General features: G+C 56.4%; 1 protein-coding gene across 1 annotated transcript; it reads left to right on the forward strand.

Moving 5' to 3' along the window:
- The first annotated feature begins 7,903 nt into the window (after positions 1–7,903).
- On the forward strand, positions 7,904–24,849 carry Ggt1 (gamma-glutamyltransferase 1). Its single transcript, XM_005396394.2, has 15 exons — positions 7,904–8,161; positions 8,937–9,080; positions 12,178–12,326; positions 12,859–13,023; positions 13,970–14,100; positions 14,220–14,306; positions 19,151–19,343; positions 19,674–19,831; positions 20,631–20,780; positions 21,208–21,344; positions 23,283–23,470; positions 23,671–23,798; positions 23,886–23,998; positions 24,075–24,188; positions 24,533–24,849. The coding sequence occupies exons 4-15, from the start codon at positions 12,863–12,865 to the stop codon at positions 24,677–24,679; spliced, it is 1,707 nt and encodes a 568-aa protein (XP_005396451.1). The 5' UTR covers positions 7,904–8,161; positions 8,937–9,080; positions 12,178–12,326; positions 12,859–12,862; the 3' UTR covers positions 24,680–24,849.
- The last annotated feature ends 1,112 nt before the right edge of the window (positions 24,850–25,961 follow it).

Genomic DNA, 25,961 nt, shown 5'->3' on the forward strand with positions numbered 1-25,961 from the left:
TGGCCCGGGTGCGCCGGGTGCGGAGCGCCGGGTCCAAGGCTGCACGCCCGGGCTCTGCGTGCCGGCGCGGGGGCGAAGGGGGGGTCCTCGGTTCAGCAGGGGTGTCGCTGGGGAGGGCCCGTCTGCGTCAGACCTGGCGCGGGAGCTCTTTCTGAGAGCCGCCAGGGGAGACGCTGAGCCCGGCCAGGACGAGGTGGCGTTTGGCACCTCTCTACCCTCTGGCTCCAGTGCTGACTGGGGAAATAATCGCTTTGATCGCTGCAGGCGGGATGGGGGTGCCTTTTGCCAGCACCATTCAAAGCCAGCAGTGGGCATTTGTATCTGACCTGTCCCCCCTGCATCTGTGCTACTGCGTGCCTGATCTTTAATGTCACTCCCTACTTCCCGCAGACAGGCCTGAGCGGGATAGGTGGAGCCCGTCCTCTCTGACCCCCTTCCCTGGGAGGTGAGCAGGCCTGCTGAGGCCCACGGTTAACTGTGAAGCCCAGCTCTGGGCAGGCTGGCAATGGGCAGGCTGCACTGGCCCCGGGCTCCGGGCTTGCCGCCTGATAAGGGCAGGGACAGCCATCAGTGTGACTGTGAGGAGGGGGCGCTTGCTCCTCCAGGGGCCCACCCAGCTTGATGGGGGCTCCCTCAGCAGTCCCTAGAGGAGGCCTGCTGCTCCCTGCAGCCCCCCACCGTGGTTCTGGCCCCCTCACATTGCCGGAGTGGAGGACATTTGTGGCAGTGGCTCCCAGCCCTCCTTGCCCCAGGCAAGGAGTATGTCCTCAGCATTGGAGGCTGGGGTGCCTCCCTGTGCAAGTGTGCATGATGGGAAATCCGCCTGAGGGCATATAGTGACTGACAACGGCCAGGATCCTTCCTTTGGGTCAAGCATTGCCTGCCAGGGATTGGGGGTGGTGGACAGGGTGCCCGGCTTTGTGATCCCCTGGGCTGAGTCTCTTGGGCAGAGGACAACAGAATGCAATAGTGTCTTGATGCCCTCTGATCCTGCAACTCCTGTTGGGCCAATTCCTGTGCCCCCTTCTCCCAAGCAGCCTCCCCCCGCTTGTATGCAGCCGGTATTGTCCTGGGGCCACCTTGGCACGACAGGTTTCCTCCCTGGCAAACCTGCGTGACTGCCCAGTCAGCCCTTCCCCAGGGCCAAGGCGCTGTTGCTGAGTTGACACTGTGATGGGGCCAGAGCTTTAAGCAGCAGCCCAAGTACCCCAGGGACCGCTTGGACCTGTCCGGAGCTGGCTGCCAGGTAAGCCCTCCTCATCCCGGGCATCCACAGGGCGGGAGCCAGACCTGGATGGTTCCCAGCTCCCGACCATGTCGTTCCAGAGGCCGAGCCAAGCTCGGACGCTGTCCCCTGGAGTGTAAAAGACCGAGGTGGGAGGGGGAAATGAGGGGAGGGAGGGCTGAGCGTGAGTGTCAGGAAGGGAGCAACCGAGGCAGTGCCACAGGGGGATGCCCGGAACTTAAGAGTCCTGTGGGACACAGAGCTGCCCCAGTCCCACCGCTGTGTCCCTGGCTAAGAGATTCCTGGAGGACGTTTTTCCAGGAAAGGAGGGAGACTGTCTGGGCACAGATTCCTGGATGGGCTTCCCTTAGCCTGCTGCTGGAGGTGCCTTGGGTGAGCTGGCTCGTGGGGAGTGTTTCTGGCTTAGTCTGGAGAATTGTAGAGTGCTGTCCGCTTAGGGCTGGGAACAGCCTTCCACCCCGCCAGCCTCCATGTGCACTTAAGGCTGCCTGGCCTCCCCTGGGGTTGCCCAGGACAGCAGTTTGTGGAGACCCATGGGGCAGAGGGCACATTTCAGTGTTGTCCTCTGCCCCCAGGGATGACGTGGGGCTTCAGAGCGGTTGACCTGGATCCTTCAGGATAGTCTAGTGACCAGTGAGGTAAGAATGTGGGGGACCTGAGAGTCATATGGGATGGATACAACCAAACCCCAGGCTTTGATGGGAGCCTGGGAGGCCGCAAAATAGGACCTGGCAGCAGAGGTATTCGTGACAGACACACCTTGGGTGTCCTAAACCCCTAGTTACCCCTGTGATGACCCAGTTGGAGTGACGGGGAACCAAGGTCTGGGTGAACTGCAGGTTGGGTAGAGAGCCGTGGCTGCGACTGAAAGTGGACTCACCCCACCTTTGAACCCTTTTTCCATGCAGTTTGTAAGTAGCCAAGTGATACAGAGCTTCCTACTAGTCATGACAAACAAGATGCAGGGTGGTTTTGGGAACCTTCTCTAAAAGGAAGGAGCCAGATAGAAACTCCATGGAGACAAACTTACCCTTGAGCTTGCTCTACAGGGCTGGGCTGTCAGCCTTCGGTAGGACCAAGAACTGCCATGGGGCTGAAGGAGGCATGGGGTGGGGGTGTCACGGGTATGGATTCAAAATCACCTGAGCTGCCCTTTGTTGAGTGTGTGACCTACGCGTAGGTCGCTGTACTAGTGTCCTGTGACTGCTATAACAAATTACCACAAAGTCAGTGACTTAAAACAACAGTTCGGGAAATAAGAAGCCTGAAATCAAGAAACAGGCAGGCCCATACTGCCTGGGGCTCTGGGGCAGGAGCCTCTTCCAGGTCCTGGTCACTCCCGGGAATCCTTGGCTTCCTTAGCTCACACCACTCTCACCTCTGCCTCCTTTGTCACACGGCCTTCTCTTCCCTGTGTGATTCTCCTCCCATGGCTTCTTCTAAGGACACTTGTTACTTGATTTAGGGCCCACCCTACTCCAGCATGACCTCATCTTATTTAATTACTTCTGCAAAGACTCTTTCTAAATAAGGTCAGATTCTGAGCTTCCAAGTGGACAAGAACTTGAGGTGGGGGAAGATACTGTTCAACCTACTATCACCGTAGCCTCGGCAAACCCCAGTTTCGTCATCTGTACAAGGAGGAAAATAAAATGTCCGTCTGGCATAGGTGTCATAGAGCACACTGCAGCACAGCACATTTTACTAACAAATATTCTATGGCTTTTTTTTCTTGTATGGTGTTAGGGATTGAACCCAGGGCGTTTTGCACACTAGGCAAGCCCTCTGCCACTGAGCTACACCTCCAACCCCTCTTCTCTGGTTTTATACTGAATCTTCCCACCTAGCCCATGGCCAGCATCCGTGATGATGAGTGGGCGGCTGTAGGACTCTGGAGACTAAGGCAGACACGAGGTGGCAGTAAAGCTAGCTCACAGGGTGGGGCAGCTGGGATAGGGGCAAGGGAACAGTGCTTCCCACCATGGTAGTAGCCTATAAAATTCCTGGATGGGACGCTGGGTGCAGAGGAATGGGCAGGCACCACCAAGGCAAGGACTTATCTCCAAGGGAAGGGGAGCCTTCGGAGAGGTTTTTCGCGGTGGAGGAACCTGCTCAGGTTTGCATGCGGAGCACTAGGGCTGCGTCAGGAAAACAACAGCAAGGTCGCAACCTGTGACTAGGAGCCAACCAAGTGTCGGGGGTGGTTGAGAGGACTGGGAGAGCAAATGCAACTGAGAGGGGCTTTGCAGGTTGGAACAACTGGAAAGGATGAGCCAGGACTTGGGAATGCTGTGTGGGGCTGGACTATGGCTTGTGTGGCCAGGGAGGCCTGGGGAGGGCAGTTGCTCAGCTCAGGTTTGGGCTTGTCAACCTGTATCCGAAACCTCAGCCAGTGGCTCAGTCAGACTCACTGTTGTAGCAGCCCAGCATCCAAGAGGCCAGGGAGGTAGAGGAGGCACTGCGACAGACAGAGCTCCCTGCAGCTCGGGAAGCCTGGGTGAGCCAAGCAGGGTGTGCATGGCAAGTGCTGGGGAGCTTGAGCATCAATGAAGTCATGGGTTGTTGCGCTTGGCCAGGTGTTGGGGTGTGACCCAAGAGGCCATGACATAGGGGTGGGTTGGCTCTCCTGGAGACCAGGCCATGTGATGGGATGGGGGCTGCGAGACAGACAAGACAGCCTTTCTCCCCAGCGCCCTGGAGCTTGCAGACACCACAGATAATTACCAGGTGATGTAATTATAAAGGCCACCTAGAGAGGGTTTTGTGGGCAGAGAGGACGGAATGGCCAGGATGGGGGACGCTCAAGGCCTCTGCTCTGAGCTGTTCAGCAGGCAGGAACAGAGGTGGCTGCAAACCCTGGAGCCAGCCCAGCCCGGTGAGGCTACAGAGGTAGTGGCTGCCTCGGACGGTCTGTGCATGGCCATCTCAATAAATCTACCCAATAACTTTCCTAGTTAGCCCTGATCTCCAGATAGGAAACTACGGCCAAGAAAGGCAGGGCTTCCCTGATCCTGCTGCCATCAGTGGCTGAGTCATGTTTGAACCTAGGGGCACTAGGACCCACTCCCCTCCCATTGTGCCTCTGAGTTGGGGAGTTGGACTTGGCCTACTAGGTGCCAGGCCAGCCCTGCAGCCCCAGATGCTCCCGGGCATTTACGAGCTGACAGTTCTGGAGGCCCACACACTTGGCTGAGCTCCCGTCTCCATCCTCATGTTAAAGGTGAGTGCTGCAGGAGGGAATGCTACACATGGTGCCAAGGGCTAGCAGCTAGGCGCTAGGGGCACAGGAGCTCTGCCCAAGCTGTACTGCCCAGTGCTTAGCTTTCTATTGATTCCAGATTTTGGGGTGCTACAGTCTCTTTCTAATGGCAGTTTCTAGGTTCTTTCCATCCTGAGCAAAGAATTAGTCAAGGTAAGTACAGAAGATAGTGAGATTTTTACATTTATTAAAAGTAGGAAAATAATCTGGCATGGTGGCATATGCACTTGGGAGGCTGAAGCAGGAGGATCACCATGAGTTTGAGGCCAGCCTGGGCTATATAGTGAGTTCAAAGCTAGCCTGAACTAGATAGCAAGACCTTGTCTGGGGAAAAAAAAAAAAAAGGAAAAGAACCAGGTTCTGCAGAGTGAGTTTTGGCCAAGTAAAAATAGGAAAAGAAATATACCCTACAGAATAAGAGCAGAGTATTGTGAAAGGACACTGCAGTCAAGTGTTCAACAGCGACTGTCCTTTTTGTATCTCCCACTCCTGGCATCAGGTCTAGGCCATCCTTTCCAAACTGCTCAAATGCTCGAGAGAAGACTGTGCAGGGCTTTGGGACCTGTTCTGCACCTGTGTTCTGGGATTTTGCAAAAATTCCTACAGTCATGCCAACTTCCCTTGCCAGTCGGCCTGCCCTAATGTCCTGCCTCACTCTCACCACTGGGTGACGCCAGCTCCTTCAAAGAGCTGGGCTCATTCCTCCATCTCTTCAGTGTGGTCTGTGTGGCTCTAAGAGGCTGTGGCCAGGTAGCCACACAGTCTAGGTGTCCCTGCTTCTCTGCTCTCCAGCTTCAGACCATTAACAGGGTCTGAGGCCAGGCCCTTCAGCAACAGGCTGACAACTCTTGCAGCTTTCAGAAGGCACCGATAGAGGCAAAACGGGGCTTGATGCTGTGAAAAACTTGCAAACCTGCGGTCTTGCTGTCTTTAGAGATGGTGAGCTCCCTGGGGTGGTGGTGCAGGAGTGTAAGTATTTCTGGACTGCTAGAAGACCCGATCAAACATGTGAGGTTCTGTGATTCTAAAGGTGCCTGAGATGCTATGACATTTGGGCTGGGTGTGGTGGTGCACTCCTGTAATCCCAGCTAGTTGGGGGGTTAAAACAGGATTGCCAGTTTAAAGCCAGCCTGGGCAATTTAGCGAGACTGCCTTAAAATAAAATGTAAAAAGAGCTGGGCACGATGGCCCAGTGCCTGTATTCCCAGCACTTAGGAGGCTGAGGCAGGAGGATCACTGTGAGTTCAAAGCCAGCTTGGACTACATAATGAGTTGAAGGCCAGGCTGAACTACATAGTGAGACCCTGTCTCTAAATAAATAAATAAATAAATGTAAGAAAAAAAAGAGGCAGGGGAAAGGATCTGTTCCTTGGACTCAATCTCATATATATATATATTTTTTAAAGCTATAATACTTGGATTTGAAGTCAGTACATCCCACCAGTTTACTAAGTGGAGGCACAAATGTCCTGGATGATATCAGGTTTCCTGACTCCCAAGGGGCTCTGAGATCCTGTCCCAGCAGTTTTGGAAGGAGGGGCAAGTTTGGCCACACTCACTTTGCTTATTCATAGTGAGGCTGCAATTCAGTGTGTCAGAGCTCTATCTCGACCTCTGAGTGGCCCATTCCAGCTCCAGACTTCCTGATACTTCCTGGTCCTCAGGTGCTGTCAGCTTCCTGGGCTCGACAGAGAGGCGGGGCACGGTAGCGCTGCAGTCAGAGAGATGGCAGTTTTGGAGAGTGGTTTGCATGCTTTTCCCCATCTTACAGGTCTTCATCCTCCTGAGCAGCTTTGGGAGGTCCCTTTCCTTCCCAGCCTTTGCATTCTGCGTGGGAGCACATTTCTTCCCCTATCAGAGTCTTTTTTCTCAAATACCGAAGTGGCCCTGAGCCTGTCAGGGTAGAAAGGGCCTGGGAGGCTACTACAAGCCCATTTCTCTGAGGGAAGCTAGGTTGGGTCCTTAGCCTCACCCTAGACAGCCCCTTGACCTCCTATCTGGCCCAGTCCCCTGAGGTGCTATGGGCTGCTGGTGCCAGCCTGAAAGGAATGATTAGGAGATGGAAGGCATTGGGGTGGTGGCATGCGGCTACCCCTACCAGGCCAGCCTAATGCAGGAAATCTCCTCCAGGAGCAAGGGCACAGAAAGCCCGCAGCTCAGCCAGCCCACACCAAGCTGCCCCATCAGCACCCTCTTCCCATGGCCCCTGCCTTATGCCCAAATCTGGAACTGGCTAAGGAGCTAATGGGTACCTACCAGGGTCTTAATGAGTGAGCCAGGGTTAATGGGTTACCCAGCATGGTGACATATTCACCAGCCTCCTAGAGCTCTCAAAGTCCAGGCTGAAGTGAACTTCAAGGTTTAGGCTCTGCCACTTCCTTTTCCAGCCTTGACGCCTCAGGGATCAGAAAGAGCCCCGGAGGTCAAGAGGTCCCGGTTTGCTGCCTGCAGGCTCAGGCGGTTCCTGCGGCCTGGTGTGGCTTTCCCTAAAGCAACCTCCACTCTGATTGGATCTCCAAACCCCTCATTCTAGTGTCCGCCCCGCCCTCAAAGCCCTAGCTCCTCCTCCTCGGTTGGTAACTCTATCTTATCTCCCCCAGGCGGGAGCTCCAAGGAAGAAGACTCTGGAGGGGTCCGGATGGGAGAGGGGAATGAGTGAATGTGTGAATGAGTTTAAGCCCATGCCGTGCTAAGGGTGGCAACGACCCTGTGTGGACCTTAATGTAAGGGCCTACAGCTTTGCTAGCTGTGTGGGACACCCGCTTCAATGGGCCAAAGCCGAAGGCATGGCTGGGCCCCCCTCCCCCGGCCTCTGCTGTCAGCACTGACTGCCACAACCCCGGAAGTGAGGGATTAGCAAAGTCTCTCCTGGGTCATGTGACTCCTTTCAGTGCAGGGGACCAGAATCATAGGAGTGACAGCCCCTACACCCCAGAGTGTCCCCTGGAAAGGGGGGAAAGGGCGTGTTTGGAGAGGCACCCCTACGCTGGAGTTATGGAGGGAAACCCAGGCTCCTTAGACTTTGTGACACTTCAGATGCTCCCAACCCCCATGGCCTGGGCATCTGGCTGTACCTTAGCTCTATGTGAGCCCTATTTGGACCTGCCAAGGAGGGGGAGACCGCCTTTCCCAGGGAGCTTTTGGCTTAACCTTCCTCTCTCTGGCTGAAACCCTGCCTCTTTCAGTTGCATTGAGGTCCCCTGGGCTTGGGTTTCTCATGACGGGTTTTGGGACCCTACGAGGTTCTGAGGGACCTGCAGCTGTTCCAGGTCACAGGGCCCCAGGGATTGGCCCAGCAGTCAGCCTTCTTCCCACCTGGAGTAGTTCTGTACCTTTAAAGCCTCCTCCCACCCTAAGCAGCCAGAGGGAGGGAAGGGAGGAGCTGGGTCACAGCTGGGGATGGGGATTTAGCTATGTGCTGGTGTGGGTCTTGGAGTCAGGTGAGCCCCGGGGCTGTGTGACTGTGAAGCACTCCTCACCCTCTCTGAGCTTCAGGTCAGCATTGTGGGGGAGTGCAGGTTTGGGCCCTTCCAGGAGCGTGTGGAGACCTGGGTGCTACTCCTCAGCTCTGCCACGCTGGCTGTGCTGTAGAGGAGATCCCGCGGGAGCGCTGGTTCACACAGCTGCGCAGCGGGAGTGAGTGAGCCGCCTTCCAGGTGAGGGGCCATGCTGCTGTGGACAGGTCTCTCTCTGGGACTGCCCAGATAGGAGGAGCCCTAGGTTCTTTCTTGCAGCTGGGATTGGGTTTCTTGTCTGATAAGTGGGTTGGAGACACCTTGCCCGGGATTTGTGGCTTGCTCCGCTGGGGCTGTGGGTGAGTATGGGGCTGGAGGAGAGGTACCTAAACCCTCAAAGGACGCCAAGGCTCCAGGAAGTGGACTTGGAATTAAGTGGGAGGGGTACAGCTCGGACACACTGAGCCCCCCGGCAGCGGGGCTGAGCTCTGGAGTGGAGTGGAACTGTGATGGGGCCGGGAAGCACGGGGTCCCCTGGCCATGCTGGCCCTCTGGGCTCTGGCTGTGGCTGGGGGTAGGGCTCATTTTGCAATGAATCGTTACTCAAGTCCAAGGGCCTCTTACCACCTTGAGGTCACCCGAGCCACATGTAGCTCTTTCAACAGATTTCCCGCAAGTAGTGGTAATAAAGCCTTGGTGAAGGGCTGGGTTGTTTTTGTTTTTATTTCCCCTAATTCTCAACCCTATGCCACCTGGTTGGGCAGAGAGGGAGGTGGATTCCAACTTCAGGGCTGGGGAAACCGTGACGGTCTGGAGCAGGGGCACAATTCCATGCCGGGGGCTGCTGGGGGAGGCTGGGCCTTGGGCTCACCTATGTGAGCAGGGTCAGCTGACTTTGAGCAAATCACTTCTGCGTAAGCTTTGGTTTCCTGTCTGTGAATGGGCTTGGGTCTGTGCCCCGTTTTCACTCCTGTAGCTCCTGGATAGTGACACAGCCTTCGAGCTGGGCTGCAGGATTAGCAGAGAAACTCCAGGCTGGTTGTGCTGTCGGCGGCTTCCTTGTGCTTCCTGTTGGTTGTGTCCTGGGAATTGGCTCTGCTCAGCCTGGATTCACTCTGGGGTATGTGTGTGTGTGGGAGTAAGCGTGAGTGTGTGTGCACATGTGCGTTGGGAGAGGATGGTGCTGACAGCAGAGTCAGCACCTCTGGCTGAGTGCGCCGTGCACATGCCTGGGAATGGGGAACTCACCCCCTTATGTACACAGCTGTCCGGGAGGTGGGGAGGAAGCGTGGCTCAGGGAGGAGGGGCGCCGCTTGGCAGATGAGGGTCAAGAGGGAATGGAGAGCGCTGTCCATGGCCCACTGGGCAGAGTCCACAGCTGCTTCTCTTGGTTAGCTGGTCAGGGACATGCAGCAACCTGGGGCAGGTACTGGGTGGCAGCCTATGTGACCTTGGAACCGCTCTGGCGTTCGCTGGCCCCTGCCTTTCTAGGCTGTTCAGGCGGCTTCTCAGGCCTGGGTACAAATGTTCCTTCATTGGCAGTGAAACCCGTCTGGTCACTGGGTCCTCTAGGCCATGCATGTTCCAAGGATGCACCTCTGACGTCTGGTAGCAGGATGTGGCCAGCCTCTTAGGTCCCCACTCTTGTCTGGTGCAGGGGACACTCCTACTGCACTCCCCCGGAGCCATCTCCGGGACACCATGTCTGCCTCTGAGTTCAGATGCTCTGAACAGGGACAGGGTGAGCCAGAGGGACCCCACTGGGGCTCCTGGAGGGACTCACTGGTGGATGCTGCCCTTTGAGGGGAACCGAGTCAGACAAGGGAACTTTTCCCAGGCTCGAAGTACCTCCTATCACCTGCCCAAGGCCCTCCCAGGGCTGATGAACTTTAATCACCTGGTGACAACCCCAGTCGCTGCGCCTCCTTGCTCCTGTGACGTCAGCCTCTGACCATCCTCCCAGCCTGGCTGGACCTCAGGCAGAGAACTGCCTGTTCTACACCCTATTCAGATGCCTCCAGTTGTCCACAAGGATGCTGGGTGCTCCCTAGCTGACCTCCTGCCCCCCTACAACTAGGTAAGCACACGAGTCCTTGGCCCCCACTGCCCCTCTCCTGCCCGTGCACCTTGGAGGTGCCCACCCCCAGATCCTGATCCCAAGCCCGGGGCCCCTGGAGGAGCTCTGCAGGGACCGCAGGCGTGGCTGTAGCTGCACGGAGGGGGGAGCTATAAGGCGGTGGGGGGGGACCCCATCTGTGGCCAGAACTTTCCCAGGCAGAAAATCTGCCTCTTCCTCCCCAGCTGGTGCCCCAGGCCAGAGGAAGAAGGGGCCTCTCTCCTGGGCCTCAGGTAAACCCACCAGGGTTACAAGGAGGGAGGGGTCTGGGTTGAGGCCCAGCACTGCCACTTGTCTACTTTCTGGCCTCAGTTTCCCCTTTGACATTGGTTTGGGTGCGAGCCAGGCTCTTGTCTTAGACATTCTTTTAGGAAGTGTGAAAAAGTTAGGGGTGGAGGGATGGGAAATGGAAGCCTAGTCTCCCAGCAGGGTGTCTTCCGCTGGGCTGGGGACATCTGCTTGTGGGAGGCTAGGCCAACCTTCGCTGTCACAGCGTCCTGGGACACTCCGTGCTGCCTCTCCCTGCACTCCCTGGAAGTCTGAGCCTTGCTGGGTGTCCACACTTGGGTCTGGGAGAGGACAGATGGACAAGGAAGCGGGAATATGTGTCTCAGGGTGTCAGGGTTGGTTCACAGTAGGGCCTTGAGGGGAGCCTCGGCTCATAGCCCCAATCCTGAGAGAAATGAGGCCAGAGATGTCTGGGGTGGGCCAGGGAGGTGGTACCAGCCAAGCCCGGGCCCTGCCCCACTGCTTGTGATGGGAATGTTCTATCTGCAGTGGATGCCACATGTCACTGGTCCAGCTCCTGCGGCTCTTTGGAGTCCCAGGGTGACTTTCTCATGAGGAACTCTTGACCCTGACCTCCTCCAAGACCCAGGGTGTCTGCGTTCCCAAAAGGCTGTCAGGGCTGGTGAAGGGTGTGGGCCATGTTTAGAGCAGGGAGGAGGGCAGGGCTTGGTCCGCAGTCTGGACAGACAAAGCCCTCTAGCCACATTTTGGAGGACTGAGTGGTGGGAGAGCCTAAGAAGGCGGTCAAGTGGCATTCAGGTTGGAATCGTGTCTAGATTCAGGCTCTGGTGCCCAACATGGAGAGGAGGGCTGCTTTGGACCCTGCTGGGGACAAGGTTCGTGGTCTGCTGCATCCCCACTTGCCAGGCCTCTCTGCTTTGGGGCTCAGTGTCCCCTTCTGCCTCTAGAGCTGGAGATCTCTGTTTTCCTACAGAAGATGAGGGGTCCCATGCTGCCACGCTACGCATCACCTCACGCCTGCCGAGCGCTTCCCCTCTGACCTGAGGAGTGCTCCCACGAGTGTGGGGAAGGAGACAGGGATTCCTGCCCTAGGTCTTCTCTGGGATGCTGTCTGTGTCTGGCTCTGGGTCCAGTTGCTCTGAACAGAGACAGGGGAAACCACAGGGGCCCCGCCTGGGGGCCCCCCTGGAGGGGCTCACTGGTGGCTGCTGCCCTTCGGAGGGAATAGCATCTGGGAGAGGACACTCCTGCCTCTGCCACCACATCCCCCTTTCCCTGTTGCGGTCAAACCCCTCACTCGATGCCACAGCCCTGGGGACGCTGAGGCTGCTGCTGTCCTCCACACAGCCTGAGAGAAAATCCACAGGGAAATATAGAGTCAGCAAGAGGTCACTGATGTGCCCCATGCCATGCAGGCATCCCTGGAACATCCCTTTAGTGTAGCCATGTGATAGTGGTAGCTCTCAATTACTTAGCACTCTGTACATTCTAACCCACTTCACTCACTACAGCCCTGACAAGCGAGGCCAGCCACGGACAGAGAAATGACTTGCCAAAGCCCCATAGCAGGTTCCACTCAGAGGGGCAGGCTGGTTCCGGCCCCCCGGCCCCTTTTGTCGTGTGAAGCACCCCTGGGCTTGAGCAGGAGTACCCTCTACCCTCCCCGCTCTGCAAACTGGGCTGCGCCTGGGAGAAGCGCTGGGAGAATTCATGCAGACATGCGTGCTGCTGATAGCCTCTTTGACTCCAGAGTTCAACTGGAGGCAGAAAACCCAGCCAGAGGTGGAGGGAGGTCACATCGAGCCCCCCGGAAAGGGCCGGGCCTGCTTCAGGTCCACCCTTGTGATTTCAGGAGAACGAGGGAGCTGCCTGGCGGAGGAGTCTTTAGAGAAGACCCTGTGGCCACAGGGTCCGGCAGAGCACAAGGGAGACCCCAGTTACTTCTCCAGCTGTCTTCAGCCAAACCTTCTTTGGAGCCACCTTCCCACTTCCTGCTGGTCGGTAAGTTCTGGCGCTGTGGTAGCTGGTTGCAGATTTCAGGAGGAGACTGAGGGGGCCCCCTTGCAAGGCACAATGGATGCTTAGTCGCCCGCTCTGTGCCGGGCTGCCCTGGAGAGAGCGAAGGACAGTGCCAGGTTCTGGGCTGCGCTAAGGAACACAGAAGGAATAAGGCCAGGCCTGTCCTTTCTCGAGCTCCCTGTAAGGCTTGATTGCTGTCAGGAGGTAGAAAGGACACGTGAAGTCTGAAGGGGCGCCCAGGGAGGGGTCCCTGTTGGCCTTGAGGTCCTTAGGGGATGAGCCCTGCAGATTCACAGAGAAGATTTGGGAGGGCAGAGACGGGCCTGGAGCTCCCGGCAGAACAAATGTCCCGGTCAAAGGTCTGGGGCCTGGACACCCGCACATGTTCTAGGAGGCCGGAAGGAGCCTCAAGGCTGTTCTTGAGCGTTGACTTTAGACTGTGCCCTGGGAGGGAGGGACCTGGGAGTGCCCGAGGCTGGACCTGACCCCACTCCTGCCCTCTGCTGTGTGGCAGAGTCATGAAGAAGCAGTTTGTGGTGCTGGGCTTGTTGGCTGTGGTTCTGCTGCTGGTCATCGTTGGTCTCTGCGTCTGGCTGCCCTCCGCCTACACGCACCCCGACCATGTGTATGCCAGGGCGGCTGTGGCCGCCGATGCCAAGCACTGCTCGGAGATTGGGAGGTGAGCGGGACCACCTGACCTGGGGCAGGGTGTCGGGGACTGGTGCCAAGGCCAGGCCCTGGAAGACAACTGTGCAGTAGACCTGGGCAAGACCTTTGTCTCTCTGACTCAATTGCTCTGCCTAAATAGACTGCCTGCACTAAGGGTGCATTGAGCTGCTGCCTTTTCCTTGGACCCTTGGCGTACCTGTCTCTTTGGATTAACCCTGCTATTCTATTCTATTTTCCATTCATATCTCACATTATATACAAAGATCAGTTTTCACTTGAAGACTTAAGCAGAGAAAATATTATCAATAAAAAATAATTAAGCCGGGCCTAGTGGCACACTGCTGCAATCCCAGCTACTTGGGAGGCTGAGGCAGGAGAATTGCAATTTGAGATGAGCTAGGGCAACTTAGTGAGACCCTGTCTCAAAATGAAAAGCAAGAAGCACGCAAAGCACCATTTTCCTTTTTAAAAAAATTAAGTAAGTTATGTGTACTGGTTTGATTAGAAAAGAGGAAACTTAAATTTTTTTTTGTTTGTTTATTTTGAGACAGGGTTGCATTATGTAGTGCAGTCTGGCCTTGAACTCACTTATGTAGCCCATGCTGGCCTCAAACTCATGGTGATCCTCCTGCCTCAGCCTCCCAAATGCTGAGATTACAGGCTTGTGCCACCACACCCAGCTAATTTAAATCTCTAACAAACAAAAAATCTAGCTGGGCCTGGTGGCACATGCTTCTAATCTCAGCACTTGGGAGGCTGAGGCAGGAGGATTGCTGCGATTTTGAAGCCAGCCTAGGCTACATAGTGAGACCTCTTTTTTTTAAAAAAAATCTTACAGCTTCCTCCTCTGTCTCCCTTTGGGCCAGGTGGCCTGGTAGAGATGGGCAGGTAGACAGCAGGGTATGCACGGGGGCTGGGGGCCCTTAGGATCTCACTCTCCTGTGTGCCACCGGCAGGGACGTGCTGCTGGATGGCGGCTCGGCAGTGGACGCAGCCATCGCAGGCCTGCTGTGTGTCGGGCTCATGAACCCTCACAGCATGGGCATCGGCGGCGGCCTGTTCCTCACCATCTACGACAGCTCCACGGGTGAGTACCTGGGGGAGGGCGAGTGGCAATGGGTGTCTGACTCAGGGTGGAAGTACGTGGCCCTGGGCCTCCCTCAGGGGGCAGGTTTGCTCATCCTGCCTACCTGCTGCTTCTTCCAGGGAAAGCTGAGATTATCAATGCCCGCGAGGTGGCACCCAGGTTGGCGTACACCAGCATGTTCAACAGCTCGAAGCAGTCCGAAGAAGGTGAGCCATGTGGGAGGCTCAGGGCCTGGGTGCAGAGCTAGGATGGGCCATGGGGAAGTTGGCTGAGCCACTTGAGCACGACCCTGTCCAGGCCTGGGACGCTGCTGCACTCCCACTGGTTCCTGCGGCCCACACCCGCCGGTGTGAGCCGTCAGGCCCCTCCAAGGCCTGACCCTTTTGCTCAGGCCCCTCCAAGGCCACCCTGCAGTTGTAGATGGAAAGAATAATCACACAGGCCCTCTGGATCTGTGAATGCCACAGCCAAGGATTGGGCCAACTGCAGGTAGGCCCAAAAGAAAGGATTGCACCTGAGCCTGGCACTGTGGTACACACCTGTATTCCCAGCATTCTGGGAGGATGAGGCAGAGGGATCGTAAATTCAAGCCCAGTCTTGGCAATTTAACAATTCAGAGAGACCCTGTCTCAAAATAAGAAATTAAAAAGGGCTGGAGATATAGCTCACTACTTTGGGTTTAATCTCCAGTATGGAAAAAAATTATGTCCATACTGAACATGTACAGACATTTTTGCTTGTCTTTATTCCATACAGAACTATTCACATTGCATTTACATTGGATTTAGTACAATAAGTAATTAGGAGATGATTATCCAACCTGTGACCCAGAAGTTGGGTATGCCATTAAAAATGTTCTTGGGCCAGGTGCAGGTCAATAATCCCAACACTCAGGAGGCTGAGGCAGGAGGACCTTCCCCTAGTTTGAGGTCAGGCTGAGCTACATAGCAAGACCCTGTCTCAAAAATAAAAAATAATCTTTTTTTCAAAAAAACCTTTTTTTTGGTACTGGGAATCAAACTCAGGACCTTGCTTTTGCCAGGCAGATGCTTGTCCCACTGAGCTATATTCCTAGCCCCTCAAAAATATTTTTAAAAGGAAGTTTTATTACTTATATACATTAACTATGTTGTATGTTTTATATGTGGCTCAAGAGAATTCCTCCTCACTCAGTACGGCCAAGGGAAGGCAAATGTTTCCAACCCCTAGGCTGCAGGCTGGACACACGGGATTGGACGCGCCTGAATATGGGAGGGTGTGTGGAGGTGAACTGTGGACACTGCACCAGTTCATACAGGGTGCTTGAGTACCCATGGATTTAGTGTGCTTGGGGTGGGTCCTGGAACGAGTCCTCTCAGCCACTGAGGGACAGCTGCATTATTATTATTATTATTATTTTTTTTTTTCCGTACTGGGAATCAAACTCAGAACCCTGCACTTGCCAGGCAGGCACTTGTGTCCCTGAGCTATATCCCCGGCCTCTTGACAGCTGCATTATTATAACAACTCACACGTTCCTGGGGTCACTGGGGCTGGCCCAGCTTAGTGCTTTTTACCGATGAGCCCCTTGTATCCTCCCTGTGCCCTGGGGGATAAAGAGCGGATCCTGTATTGATTCCCATTTTACAGGTGGTGATGCTGAGGTCCAGAGAAATCATGCCCACTGGCTGAGGTCACACAGCTGGGATATGGTAAAGCAGGGATTGAACACAGGCTGTCAAAATCCTGTGTTTTTAACAGGCAGCTCATTCATTCACTCATCCACTCACTCATTCATTCATTCATTCATTCCTGTGTGAGGCTTGCCCTCTAGAGAGAGGCAGTCTTTCTTTTCTAACCTGAACTTCAATAGAGAGGCGACCCCTAAATTCTTCAGGTAGGTGAGGGGAAACCGGTGGCTCCCGGAAGTGCCACTCAAAGTAGGTAGAATGGGTACAAAGATAAGAGTTCGGAAGGTTGGGATACCACCCCAGTGGCCGTTCTGATACCTCAGGGGAGATCCCGGGTGGTGCTTTCTGAGTGACTTTTTTGGATTCCTCCCCAATGTACATAATCTTTGATTTTTTTTATACCCACTGAGAACTCCAAATGTATAAGGATGAAATTGTTCACTGCATGGAAATGCCGGAATCTTAAGGACTTAGCATCCTGCAGACACTTGGGTCTCATTTTTTTGTTCTTTTTTTGAGACAGGGTCTCTCTATGCAGTGCAGGCTGGCCTTGAGCTCACTTTGTAGCCCAGGCTGGCCTCGAATTTGCAACGATCCTCCTGCCTCAGCCTCCCAAGTGCTGGGATTACAGGTGTGAGACACCATGCCTGGCTCCTGCAGACACTTGGAGTTTACTTGAACCCCTCTTACGGCACTGGCCACTGTTCCCCCAGCCAGGGTATAAAGCAAAGAAAAAACAACCTGTAGCCTGGGCAGCCGGCATCCCAGCTGGACAGGAGAGGCTGCATAGATGCCAGGGCACCACGTGCTGTGGGAATAGCAGAGCTGGGGGGCCTCAGGAGGGGGTTTTACAGAGAGCAGCCTGGTCAGGGAGGGGACATCTGAGCAGGGACCCGGGGGTGGGGGTGGGTGGGTGTAGTCATGTGGGGTGTTGGGAAGAGGGGGAGATCCAACCATCCAGGTGGAATGGGCAGGGACTGAGCCCTGCAGGGAGCCACGGGGTCTGCCGACAGGGGGCGCAGGAGGAGGAGGAAGACACAGGGCCCCAGGGAATGGCCTAGGCCTAGGCTGGGTGGGACCTCATCTGTCACTGTGAAGCTCTTGCCTCTTGTCTGAGTGAGATGGGAGCCCCAGACTGTCTGGTGGGGAAAGAAAATCCACCTTATGGCTAACAACCCCTCGGGCCGCCGTGTAAGGGGCAGGGAGCCAGTGGGACCCGTTAGGCAGTCACGCCAACAGTTCAGGGGAAGCAGAGAGTGGTGGACAGTAGCTCGTGCTGAAAATATTCAGAAGACAGAGCCTGCAATTTGCCGACATTTTGGTTAGGACGCACGTGTGGGGAGTCCCGGAGGACCCCAAGGTCTTTGGGTGCTCCCAGATAAACAGGGTGGCCGAGAAGACCGGCAGGGCTGTGGTTTGAGCGGATGTTCAGCAGTGCTTTGCGGGGTATGGTGTGTCGAGATGCCTGTTTTGAGTGGGTAGGGGGATCCCTGAGTCTGGCAATCAGGGCAGCAGCCCACCCAGAGCGTAAACCTGGGAGCTGTCAATGCACGTATGGAAGCTGAAACCCAGAGCAGGAGGAGATCACCCAGAGAGATGGGAGGTGGTGGAAGACAGAGCTGCGGGCAGGGCCGAAGAGAGGATCCAAGTGGGCGTGGTGCAGGGTGGCTCAGGAAGGAAGAATGAACCCAGTTAGACGGAGTGCAGCAGGAGGTCTGGCAGCATGGGGTCGCCCGTGAGCCTGGCAAGCAGAGTGCTGTGAGAGCCTGATTGGCCCCAAGAGAGGCTGGCTTGCTTTTTCTTTCTTTCTTTCTTTCTTTCTTTCTTTCTTTCTTTCTTTCTTTCTTTCTTTCTTTCTTTCTTTCTTTCTTTCTTTCTTTTCTTTCTTTCTTTCTTTCTTCTTTCTTTTCTTTCTTCCTTTCTGTGGGAGGAACTGGGTATTAAGTGTCAAATCTTTAGTCAGGTGTGGTGGCACATGCCTGCTATCCCAACACTTGGGAGGCTGAGGCTGGAGGGTCACCATGAGGTCAAGGCCAGCGTGGGCTACATAGTGAGTTCAAGGCCAGCCTGGACTACATAGTGAGACCCTGTCTCAGAAAACAAACAAATATACAAAAATGTCAGCTCTTTCCAGATGGGCAGTTTCTAGGATCATAATAACCTGGCTCTTGGAAATTCATGCCTGGCTTCAGGTGGCACAGGGGTATGTGGTTCTAGAGCTGCAGTGGCCAAACCTGGGACTAGGCAAAGTGGGCCCCAGCACCTCAGTGGTGAAAGCAGGAGGGAGCCCGGGAGGGGGCAGGGACCCTGGCTGTACCTGTCTGGACAAAGCCATCAGGGCCTGGCTTTGGATGTAGCACCAGGGGGGCAGAAGGGCTTGGTGGGGAGTCAGGCCCCAGGATCTGTTTTTGATGAAGTCACGGGCTCCTGGAAGTCCTCCGTGGAATAAAACCCAGTATAATCAGATGGGGGAAACTGAGGTCTGGGGAGAGGACAGGGCAGGGATTAGGGCTTGGGAAGCAAAGAGGAAGGGTGTTCTTTCCTGGAGTTGGCATAGCTTTGAGCTACCTGTAGGGGCAGGGCAGGGCCTGACCTTGCTTTAACAAGTTCTTTGTTTTGTTTTGTTTTTTGTTTTTCTTCCGGTATTAGGAATCAACTCACGACCTTGCGCTTGCCAGGCAGACACTGTGCTGCTGAGCTAAAACCCCAGCCTCTTGCTTTAACAAGTTCTGGTAGAACTCAGGCATCTTATTGGACAAGAGGATTTGTGGCTAGAGGTGGCTCAGACTGAGAGACAGGAGGGTTTGTCCGGTCTCACTGGGCCACCAGGGTCTTGGCATAGCATGCAGGTATGGGCACACTGTGGAGAAAGACATCTGATCCTGGGACAGCAAAAGCCAGCCCATGTGACAGCAGCTTTGTCTTCTGTCCCCTGCCAGACATTCCTGTCTTTTGCCTGTCAAACCCAGATAGGATTTTAAAAATCTTTCCTTAGGCCAGGCATGGTGACGCACGCCCACACACACCTGTAATCTCAGCACTCTGGAGGCTGAGGCAGGAGGATTGCTGCAAGTCTGAGGCCAGCCTGGGCTACAAAATGAACTCAAAGCCAGCCTACACTGCACAAAAAGACAAAAAAAAAAAAATTTCTCCTTAGGCTGGGGGTATAACTCAGTGGCAGAGCACTTGTCTAGCATTTGTGAGGCCCTGGGTTTGATCCCCAGCACCGCACACACACATGCACACACACGCGTGTGCACACACATGCACGCTCCATTGCTTTTGAAGCCTCACTAGCCCCCTCTATCAAAAGGGCCAGGGAAGTTGCCTAGGATACTACCCTGCTGGGGACCACTAGTCACCCCTCTCTCTGTCTGCAGGGGGGATGTCAGTGGCAGTCCCTGGTGAGATCCGTGGCTATGAGCTGGCACACCGGCGGCATGGGCGGCTGCCTTGGCATCGCCTCTTCCAACCTAACATCCGGCTGGCCCGCGAGGGCTTCCCTGTGGGCAAGGGCTTGGCAGCAGCCCTGAACAGAACACAGACTGTCATTGAGCAGACGCCTGGCCTGTGGTATGTCTGCAGGCATGGGCCTGCCGCCCAAGGCCCCTGACACCCAGGAGGGCCTGATGGAGCTTTCAGGGCTCTGCTTTCAGGAACCTGCCCTGGGTGGCCGACTTTGGGACCCTTACTGGACACTGGTAGGCCATGTAGCTGGAGTGGCATAGGACGCTAGGAGCCCTGAGCGACAGGGCTACCCGTCTGTGGTTAGGCCCTGTCCATCCTTTGCTTGCCGTCCCTCGAGAACAGAGTGGAGTCACGCAGGTTGAGGGGAGCAGTGTATGGGGATGCTACGGCCGATTCCACCTCACCTGCTGCCTTACATGAGTTTCTCTGCCCCAGCGAGATTTTCTGCCGGAACGGGAAGGTCCTTCAGGAGGGGGAAACGGTGACCATGCCACGGCTGGCTGACACGTATGAGACGCTGGCCCGAGAGGGGCCCCAGGCCTTCTACAATGGCAGCCTCACGGCGCAGATTGTGAAGGACATCCAGGATGCCGGTGAGTAGGGGGCTTTGGGGCCTGAGTGGGGAACCCCACAGTGGGATGCTGGAGCCAGGGGCCAGTCCCTGGGGCCCTCCTGTCCTGTTTGCACTAGCACTGGCCCCCAAGGGCCGCCTTGGCAGGGGAGGGTCAGTGACAGGCCAGTGGGACCACACTCCTGGCTCAATCGCAGAATCTATGCAGTTGGGAAGAAAGTGGGTTAGTTTGGGTGTGGGCAGGAACGGGGACTGAGGGAGCACTTCCTGTTCAGAGCGGTGGGTAAGCTGCGGCTGGCCTTGTCAGGTCCGGAGAGAGATTCCTACTAGGTGCAATGGCTTGCGCTGAGACGCAGGGGGGTTTTGATTCTCTGGGAGGGATGGGCTGGGAGAGAAGCATCTGGAGGGGTTTTTTGCTCGGTGGCCACAGAGAGAGAGGAGAAGGCAGGCCGGAAGGCAAGCAGCTTGAGGACAGCCGGTCCAGCCTGGCTGGTGGGACAAGCACTGTCAGGGAGAACGCAGGCCTGAGCCCTCAAGGCGGGGCGAGGCTCCCAGCGTGCCGTCCCTGGGACCCGTCCTGGTGGTGTCGGCCATCTTCCCCCTGTGGTGCATCCCTGTCTTCTTACTCAGTGGCGAAGCCCTTCATGCCTCTCCTCCGTGCAGAGGAGCCCTGACCCCCGGAGCATACCCTTGTTCCTTCTTCACGCTGCAGCCCCATCCGTCTGCGCAGTTTTGCAGTTCAGGCCCCCGGTAACGCGTCCCGGATCCCTACCATGGTGCAGCCCCATCCCTGTGTCCACTGAGCTACTGTCCCATTGCAGGGGGCATTATAACCACCGAGGACCTAAACAACTACCGCGCTGAGCTGATCGAGCACCCGCTGAACATCAGCCTCGGGGACTCGGTGCTGTACACGCCCAGCGCCCCACTCAGTGGGCCTGTGCTGGTTCTCATCCTCAACATCCTCAAGGGTGAGCGGCCTCGCTACGGCCCTGCAGCGGGTGCACGACTCTGCCTGTCCTTCCCCACGCTCCACGGCCGCGACGCCTTTCCGTCCCTGAGCGCCCTCAGTGCAGCCCCGCCTCGGGGCTTGCCCTGCTCCTGCAGGAGGTGGTGCAAGTGACCGGGCTATCCAGGGTGGGCAGAGCGCCTGGGCTGGGGGATGAGGAGTGGTCGGGCGGGAGACAGGTGCGAGATTTCAGGACAGGGGTCTGGTCCAGAGAAGACGTTTGGGTTTAGACTACAGAGCCCTCTGGCTGGATGTGTGCGGCCCTGCCTTCCTTTCTGGAGAGCTGGCCACTGCTTCTCAAGGTGGGCAACGTGGCTCAGGGAAGCCGTAACCTTTTGGGCCTCTCTGAACCCCTGGTTGCCAATAAACATCTGGCTCCAACCAACCAGGGTACAACTTCTCCCCGGCAAGCGTGAGCACACCTGAGCAGAAGGCCTTGACGTACCACCGCATCGTGGAGGCCTTCCGGTTCGCCTATGCCAAGAGGACCCTGCTTGGGGACCCCAAGTTTGTTGATGTGACTAAGGTAAGGGGCTGGCGCACACTGGACAAGGGTGAAGTCCCTGGAGCTACGCTAGGCTCACACGTGCTTTCTGAATCCATTTCTGCTGCCAACTTTGACTGGGGAGTCTACGGTGTGCTGGGATACACTGGTTACCCCAAGTCCTCACCTCTCCTTCATGGAGCTTATAGTTGGGAGGGCTGAGGCAACAGACTTGATAACAGGTAACTAGTGCTCCCTTTTCTGGCCAATTCCTACCTCAGGGCCTTTGCATATGCTGGGCTTGAAAGGTGCTGGTGTGGTCAGAGAGAAGAGAGAGATTGATGGGGATGTTGCAGCCCTCAGGAATGGTAAGAAGGAGGTACCAAGGTTGAGGAACCAAGGGGCAACCTGCTCCCTGGTCACACCCAGGGACTAATGCTTCCCACATCCCTACCTTGGGCCCAGCATCACCTGGCCCGCTCACGTAGCCAGGCACCCAGACTCACGCAAGGCCTCTGCTAGAATCCCTCGTGCATCCCTTCTGGCTAGGGGCCTAGGTCCCTCCTCACTCACTTGGATCCCTGGCATTCCCCATGGACTGGCAGACCTGTGAGCAGCCAGGAGGAGCCTCCGTGTTCCCTGATGAGCACTCCGCACCCCACCTGCCCTTGCCATGACCTGTGTCTTATCTCTCAGAGGGGTAGAAGCCCCCGTGTAGCCTCGCTCTGCCTGGCCCCTGGCTGAGGCTCTCTGCCTTCTGTTGCTGGCTCAGGGTGCACCCCACAGCACTCCTCTACCTCTCACCGTGTTCCCCTGTAACAGCTCCTCCCCGGGAGAGAGGCCTGCTGTCAGCTAGCGTGAACTTGCCAGACTCGCCCTCAGTCCCTTCGCACATGTTCTGTAAGCACTGGGGGGAGGCGACCCCAGGGCCTCATTCGTGCTAAGCAAGCACTATATTGCTGAGCCACATCCCCAGCTTACTCATTTGTATTTTTGTGGTCCTGCGGATGGAACCCAGGGTCTCATGCATGCTAGGCAAGCACTCTGCCACTGAGCTGCTTCCCTGCTGATTAAACCCAGGGCCTTTAAAAATTTTTTATTTTAGTTTTTAAATTTTGGGACAGGGGCTAAGTTGCCCAGCTGGACTTGAACTTGAGATTGTCCTGCCTCAGTCTCCCAGGGTGCAGGGATTATAGGGGTGCGTCACTATGCTCAGTTTACCCGCTATTCTCCCCCTCCCCCCATAGGGCAAGTCACCATTTCCTGCATAGTTGTCCATAGCCTGCTTCTTATCCCCCACTTGGCCACCAGAGGAACCTGTGAAACAAATTTCCAGGAAGCTTGTTCCTCTGCCCCAGGGCTAGGTGGCCCAGGGCAAAAAGCCAGAGTCGTCTTTCTGGGACCTATGAGGCCCTACACATGGGCCCTGGCCATTGTTTTCAGTCTCCTGTCCCCTCTTCTCATGCACTCTGCCTGGTAGCCCTGGGCTGCCGCCACTTGCCTCAGGGCCTTTGCACTTACCCTTAGGCCTCATTCTGGGCTCTTTTCAGATGGCACCTCCTCTAAGAGGTCCTTCCTAACCACTCTGTCTGTACTCCACCCCCCTCTATCCCCTCATTACCAGCACTTTCCCTGCCTGCTATTGTTTGCCCCCTTGCCGTGAGGGCAGGTACCTACGCATCTGTTCCCTGCTGATTGATTACTCATTCCGAGCATGTAGTACAGGTTCCATAAATACTTGCAGGAATGAATGTGGCTCTGGAGGTTTGAGGGATGGACAGATAACAAAGACAGAAGCTAGAGAGGGGAGGAAATGGGCCATGGGAGACCCTGGGCCTACCTTCTGGACCCTGGGTGTAGCCGCAGGAGGCTTAGGGTACAGGGAGGTTAGGGTCAGTCCTAAGACCTGCTCGAACAGCCCTGTGCCCCGCTCCCCATCCTCCTTCCCACCTCCTCAGGCCAGCTCTGGGGTCTCGGCAGGTCATCCAGAACATGAGCTCCGAGTTCTTCGCCGCCCAGCTTCAAGCCCGAATCTCTGACGACACCACGTTCCCGGTCTCCTACTATGAGCCTGAATACTACACACCTGACGATGGGGGCACTGCCCACCTATCTGTGGTCTCGGAGGATGGCAGTGCTGTGTCCGCCACCAGCACCATCAACCTCTAGTAGGGGCTGTGAGGCTGCTGGGCGGCGCAGTCCCAGGGGCTGCCTGCATGTCCCCCAAGGGGCCGCCTCCTTCCGCAGAGGGACGCGGCTGCCCGCCTTGGTTGGGCCTCCCAGGGACTGAGCTGTGCAGAGGGGTGGGTAGGGACCTAGCAGGGCTGCACGGGGGCGGGCATGGCTATCTGACCCGATCCATCCACAGCTTCGGCTCCAAGGTCATTTCCCAAGTCAGCGGCATCATATTCAACAACGAGATGGACGACTTCAGCTCTCCCAACTTCACCAACCAGTTCGGGGTGTCCCCTTCCCCGGCCAATTTCATCGAGCCAGGTGCCGGGTGGGGATCGGTGTTGGGAGGGAGCTGGTTTCCTGAGTGGGCAGCTGACCAGCGTCTCCGTCCCCTCCCGCGGGCCACAGGGAAGCAGCCACTCTCATCCATGTGTCCGTCGGTCATTGTGGGCAAGGATGGCAAGGTCCAGATGGTGGTGGGAGCCTCTGGAGGCACACAGATCACCACAGCTACTGCGCTGGTATGTGCCACCCACTGCCCGCCCTGCCGCTGTCCCTGAGCGGTGCTGAGCCCTTGCCACCTCTTCCCGCCCCCAGACCATCATGCATAGCCTCTGGTTTGGCTACGATATGAAGCGGGCAGTGGAGGAGCCCCGGCTGCATAACCAGCTTCTGCCCAATACCACAACACTGGAGAAAGACATTGACGAGGTGAGCCGGGAGCTGGGGAAACCAGGCCAGGGTGTGGGACTGTGGGGTTTCCTGGGCTGCAGGCCTGTATCTTCTGAGTCCTCACAGAGTGGACAGAGGCTGTCGTCCTCTGCCCAGGTGACACGGTCCTTAGGCCTGGTGCCTGGGTCATCCGGAGCCCTTGTGCAGGGAGGGCCAAGCCACCTGCTCGAGTGGGACCTCATAGGCCCGGTGCCCCAGCTTGCCCTTCCTGGTCACGTGGTTAGAAGCAGCACCGTGGGCCATGGGCCGAGGGCCGTGACCACACAGGAGAGGTTATGAGCACACCTGAGGCCCTGCTGAGCCTCTTCTCCTCTCACCCCTAGGCAGTGGCTGCGGGCTTGAGGACCCGGCATCACGAAACCGAGGTCACTCCTACCTTCATCGCTGTGGTCCAGGCCATTGCTCGAACAGCCCGTGGCTGGGCAGCTGCCGCGGACTCCAGGAAAGGCGGGGAGCCAGCCGGCTACTGAGTTCATTCGGGATAACCAAGACTGACCCGCAGCCCAGGGCCAAGACACCTGGGCCAAGAGTGGGACTTTAGGAAGGCGTGCTCTCTTGATGAGTGGCACAGCAGCGTAATAAACGGGGCCACGGCGTAGCGCTCTGGGCAGCGTTGCAGGCCAGGTCCCCCCTCGCTGGGTTTCAGAGTCCTGCATGTGAAATGGAGCCGTCCGACGGGGTGAGAGTGGAGGGCGTGATCAGGCCTCCATGCTCAGGTGCTGGAGCTAGCCTCAGCTTTTTCAGTTGGAGCTAGCCTGGCGGGGGGTGGATAAGGGGTGAGGGCGCAAGTCTATGCCAAGCACTGTCCTTACCCTGAACTCCAGCACCAGGGCAAAGACACTTCCTCCTGATAACCACCAGGGGGAGTGTAAGCCTTGACGTTGACCTGGGCGGCGGGCAGCTGCTGGCAAGCCAGGTACTTCCTCAGACTGGAGTGTCCCTGCTCGTGCTGCCCAGGGCATAAGGAGGTGAAAATGGGGTCTGAGAAGTAGGGATTGGACAAGAGGCTGAAAGGAAAATTCTGCAGAGCCACGCCTGGTGTCACTTTCCAAGCACAAACCCAGTCAAGCCTAAACGTGTGATCAGCTCCAGGAAGCCCAGTTCTCAGGGAACAGCAAGCTGGAGGAGATCAACGGTTCCCCCAGGGGAAGGCAGCCCAGCAGCGGGGGGTCTGAAAAGATCCTGCCAGGCACAGCATCCCACACCCGGGCCAGCCCCTCCGGATCTGTGCCAGGGCCATTTAATTCACTCTTCACATGCGGTATACACACGTATATACGCACACAGTATGCACACAGAATACACACTTGTGTACACATGGTATGCACATGCGATACGCACGCAGATACGCACGCCATATGCACACAGTATAACCCTGTGGGGGGGAGCTGGTGAAGGGTCCTAGAGGAGGGCTGGGGAGAGAGAGGGGTCACAGCTCAAACCCCTGATTTCACCCCTGATTTCAGCCCCAAAGAACAGGGCTACACTCGCTAGCCAGCACGTAGGGGCTCAGAGAGCCTCAAGTAGGGGGGTCCTGCGGACCAAGAGGGGGCTGGGGCAGGCACGAGAACTTGGTGCTTCCAAAGTACTCCAGGAAAATAGGGTTTTGTGCTGCAGGGTGCTAAAGCCTGAGGGCTCCGTCTCTGGGTCCCAAAGAAAGAGACGAAGGCTGGCAGGGGGTGACAGCCCCTCCTCAATCCTTGTATGAATGCGAGAAGAAAGGCCACAGTCCCATTTGCAGGAGGGAAGACT

The sequence above is a fragment of the Chinchilla lanigera genome, unplaced genomic scaffold (genome assembly GCF_000276665.1).
Source record: "Chinchilla lanigera isolate Chin_1 unplaced genomic scaffold, ChiLan1.0 scaffold00054, whole genome shotgun sequence".
Lineage (NCBI taxonomy): Eukaryota > Metazoa > Chordata > Mammalia > Rodentia > Chinchillidae > Chinchilla > Chinchilla lanigera.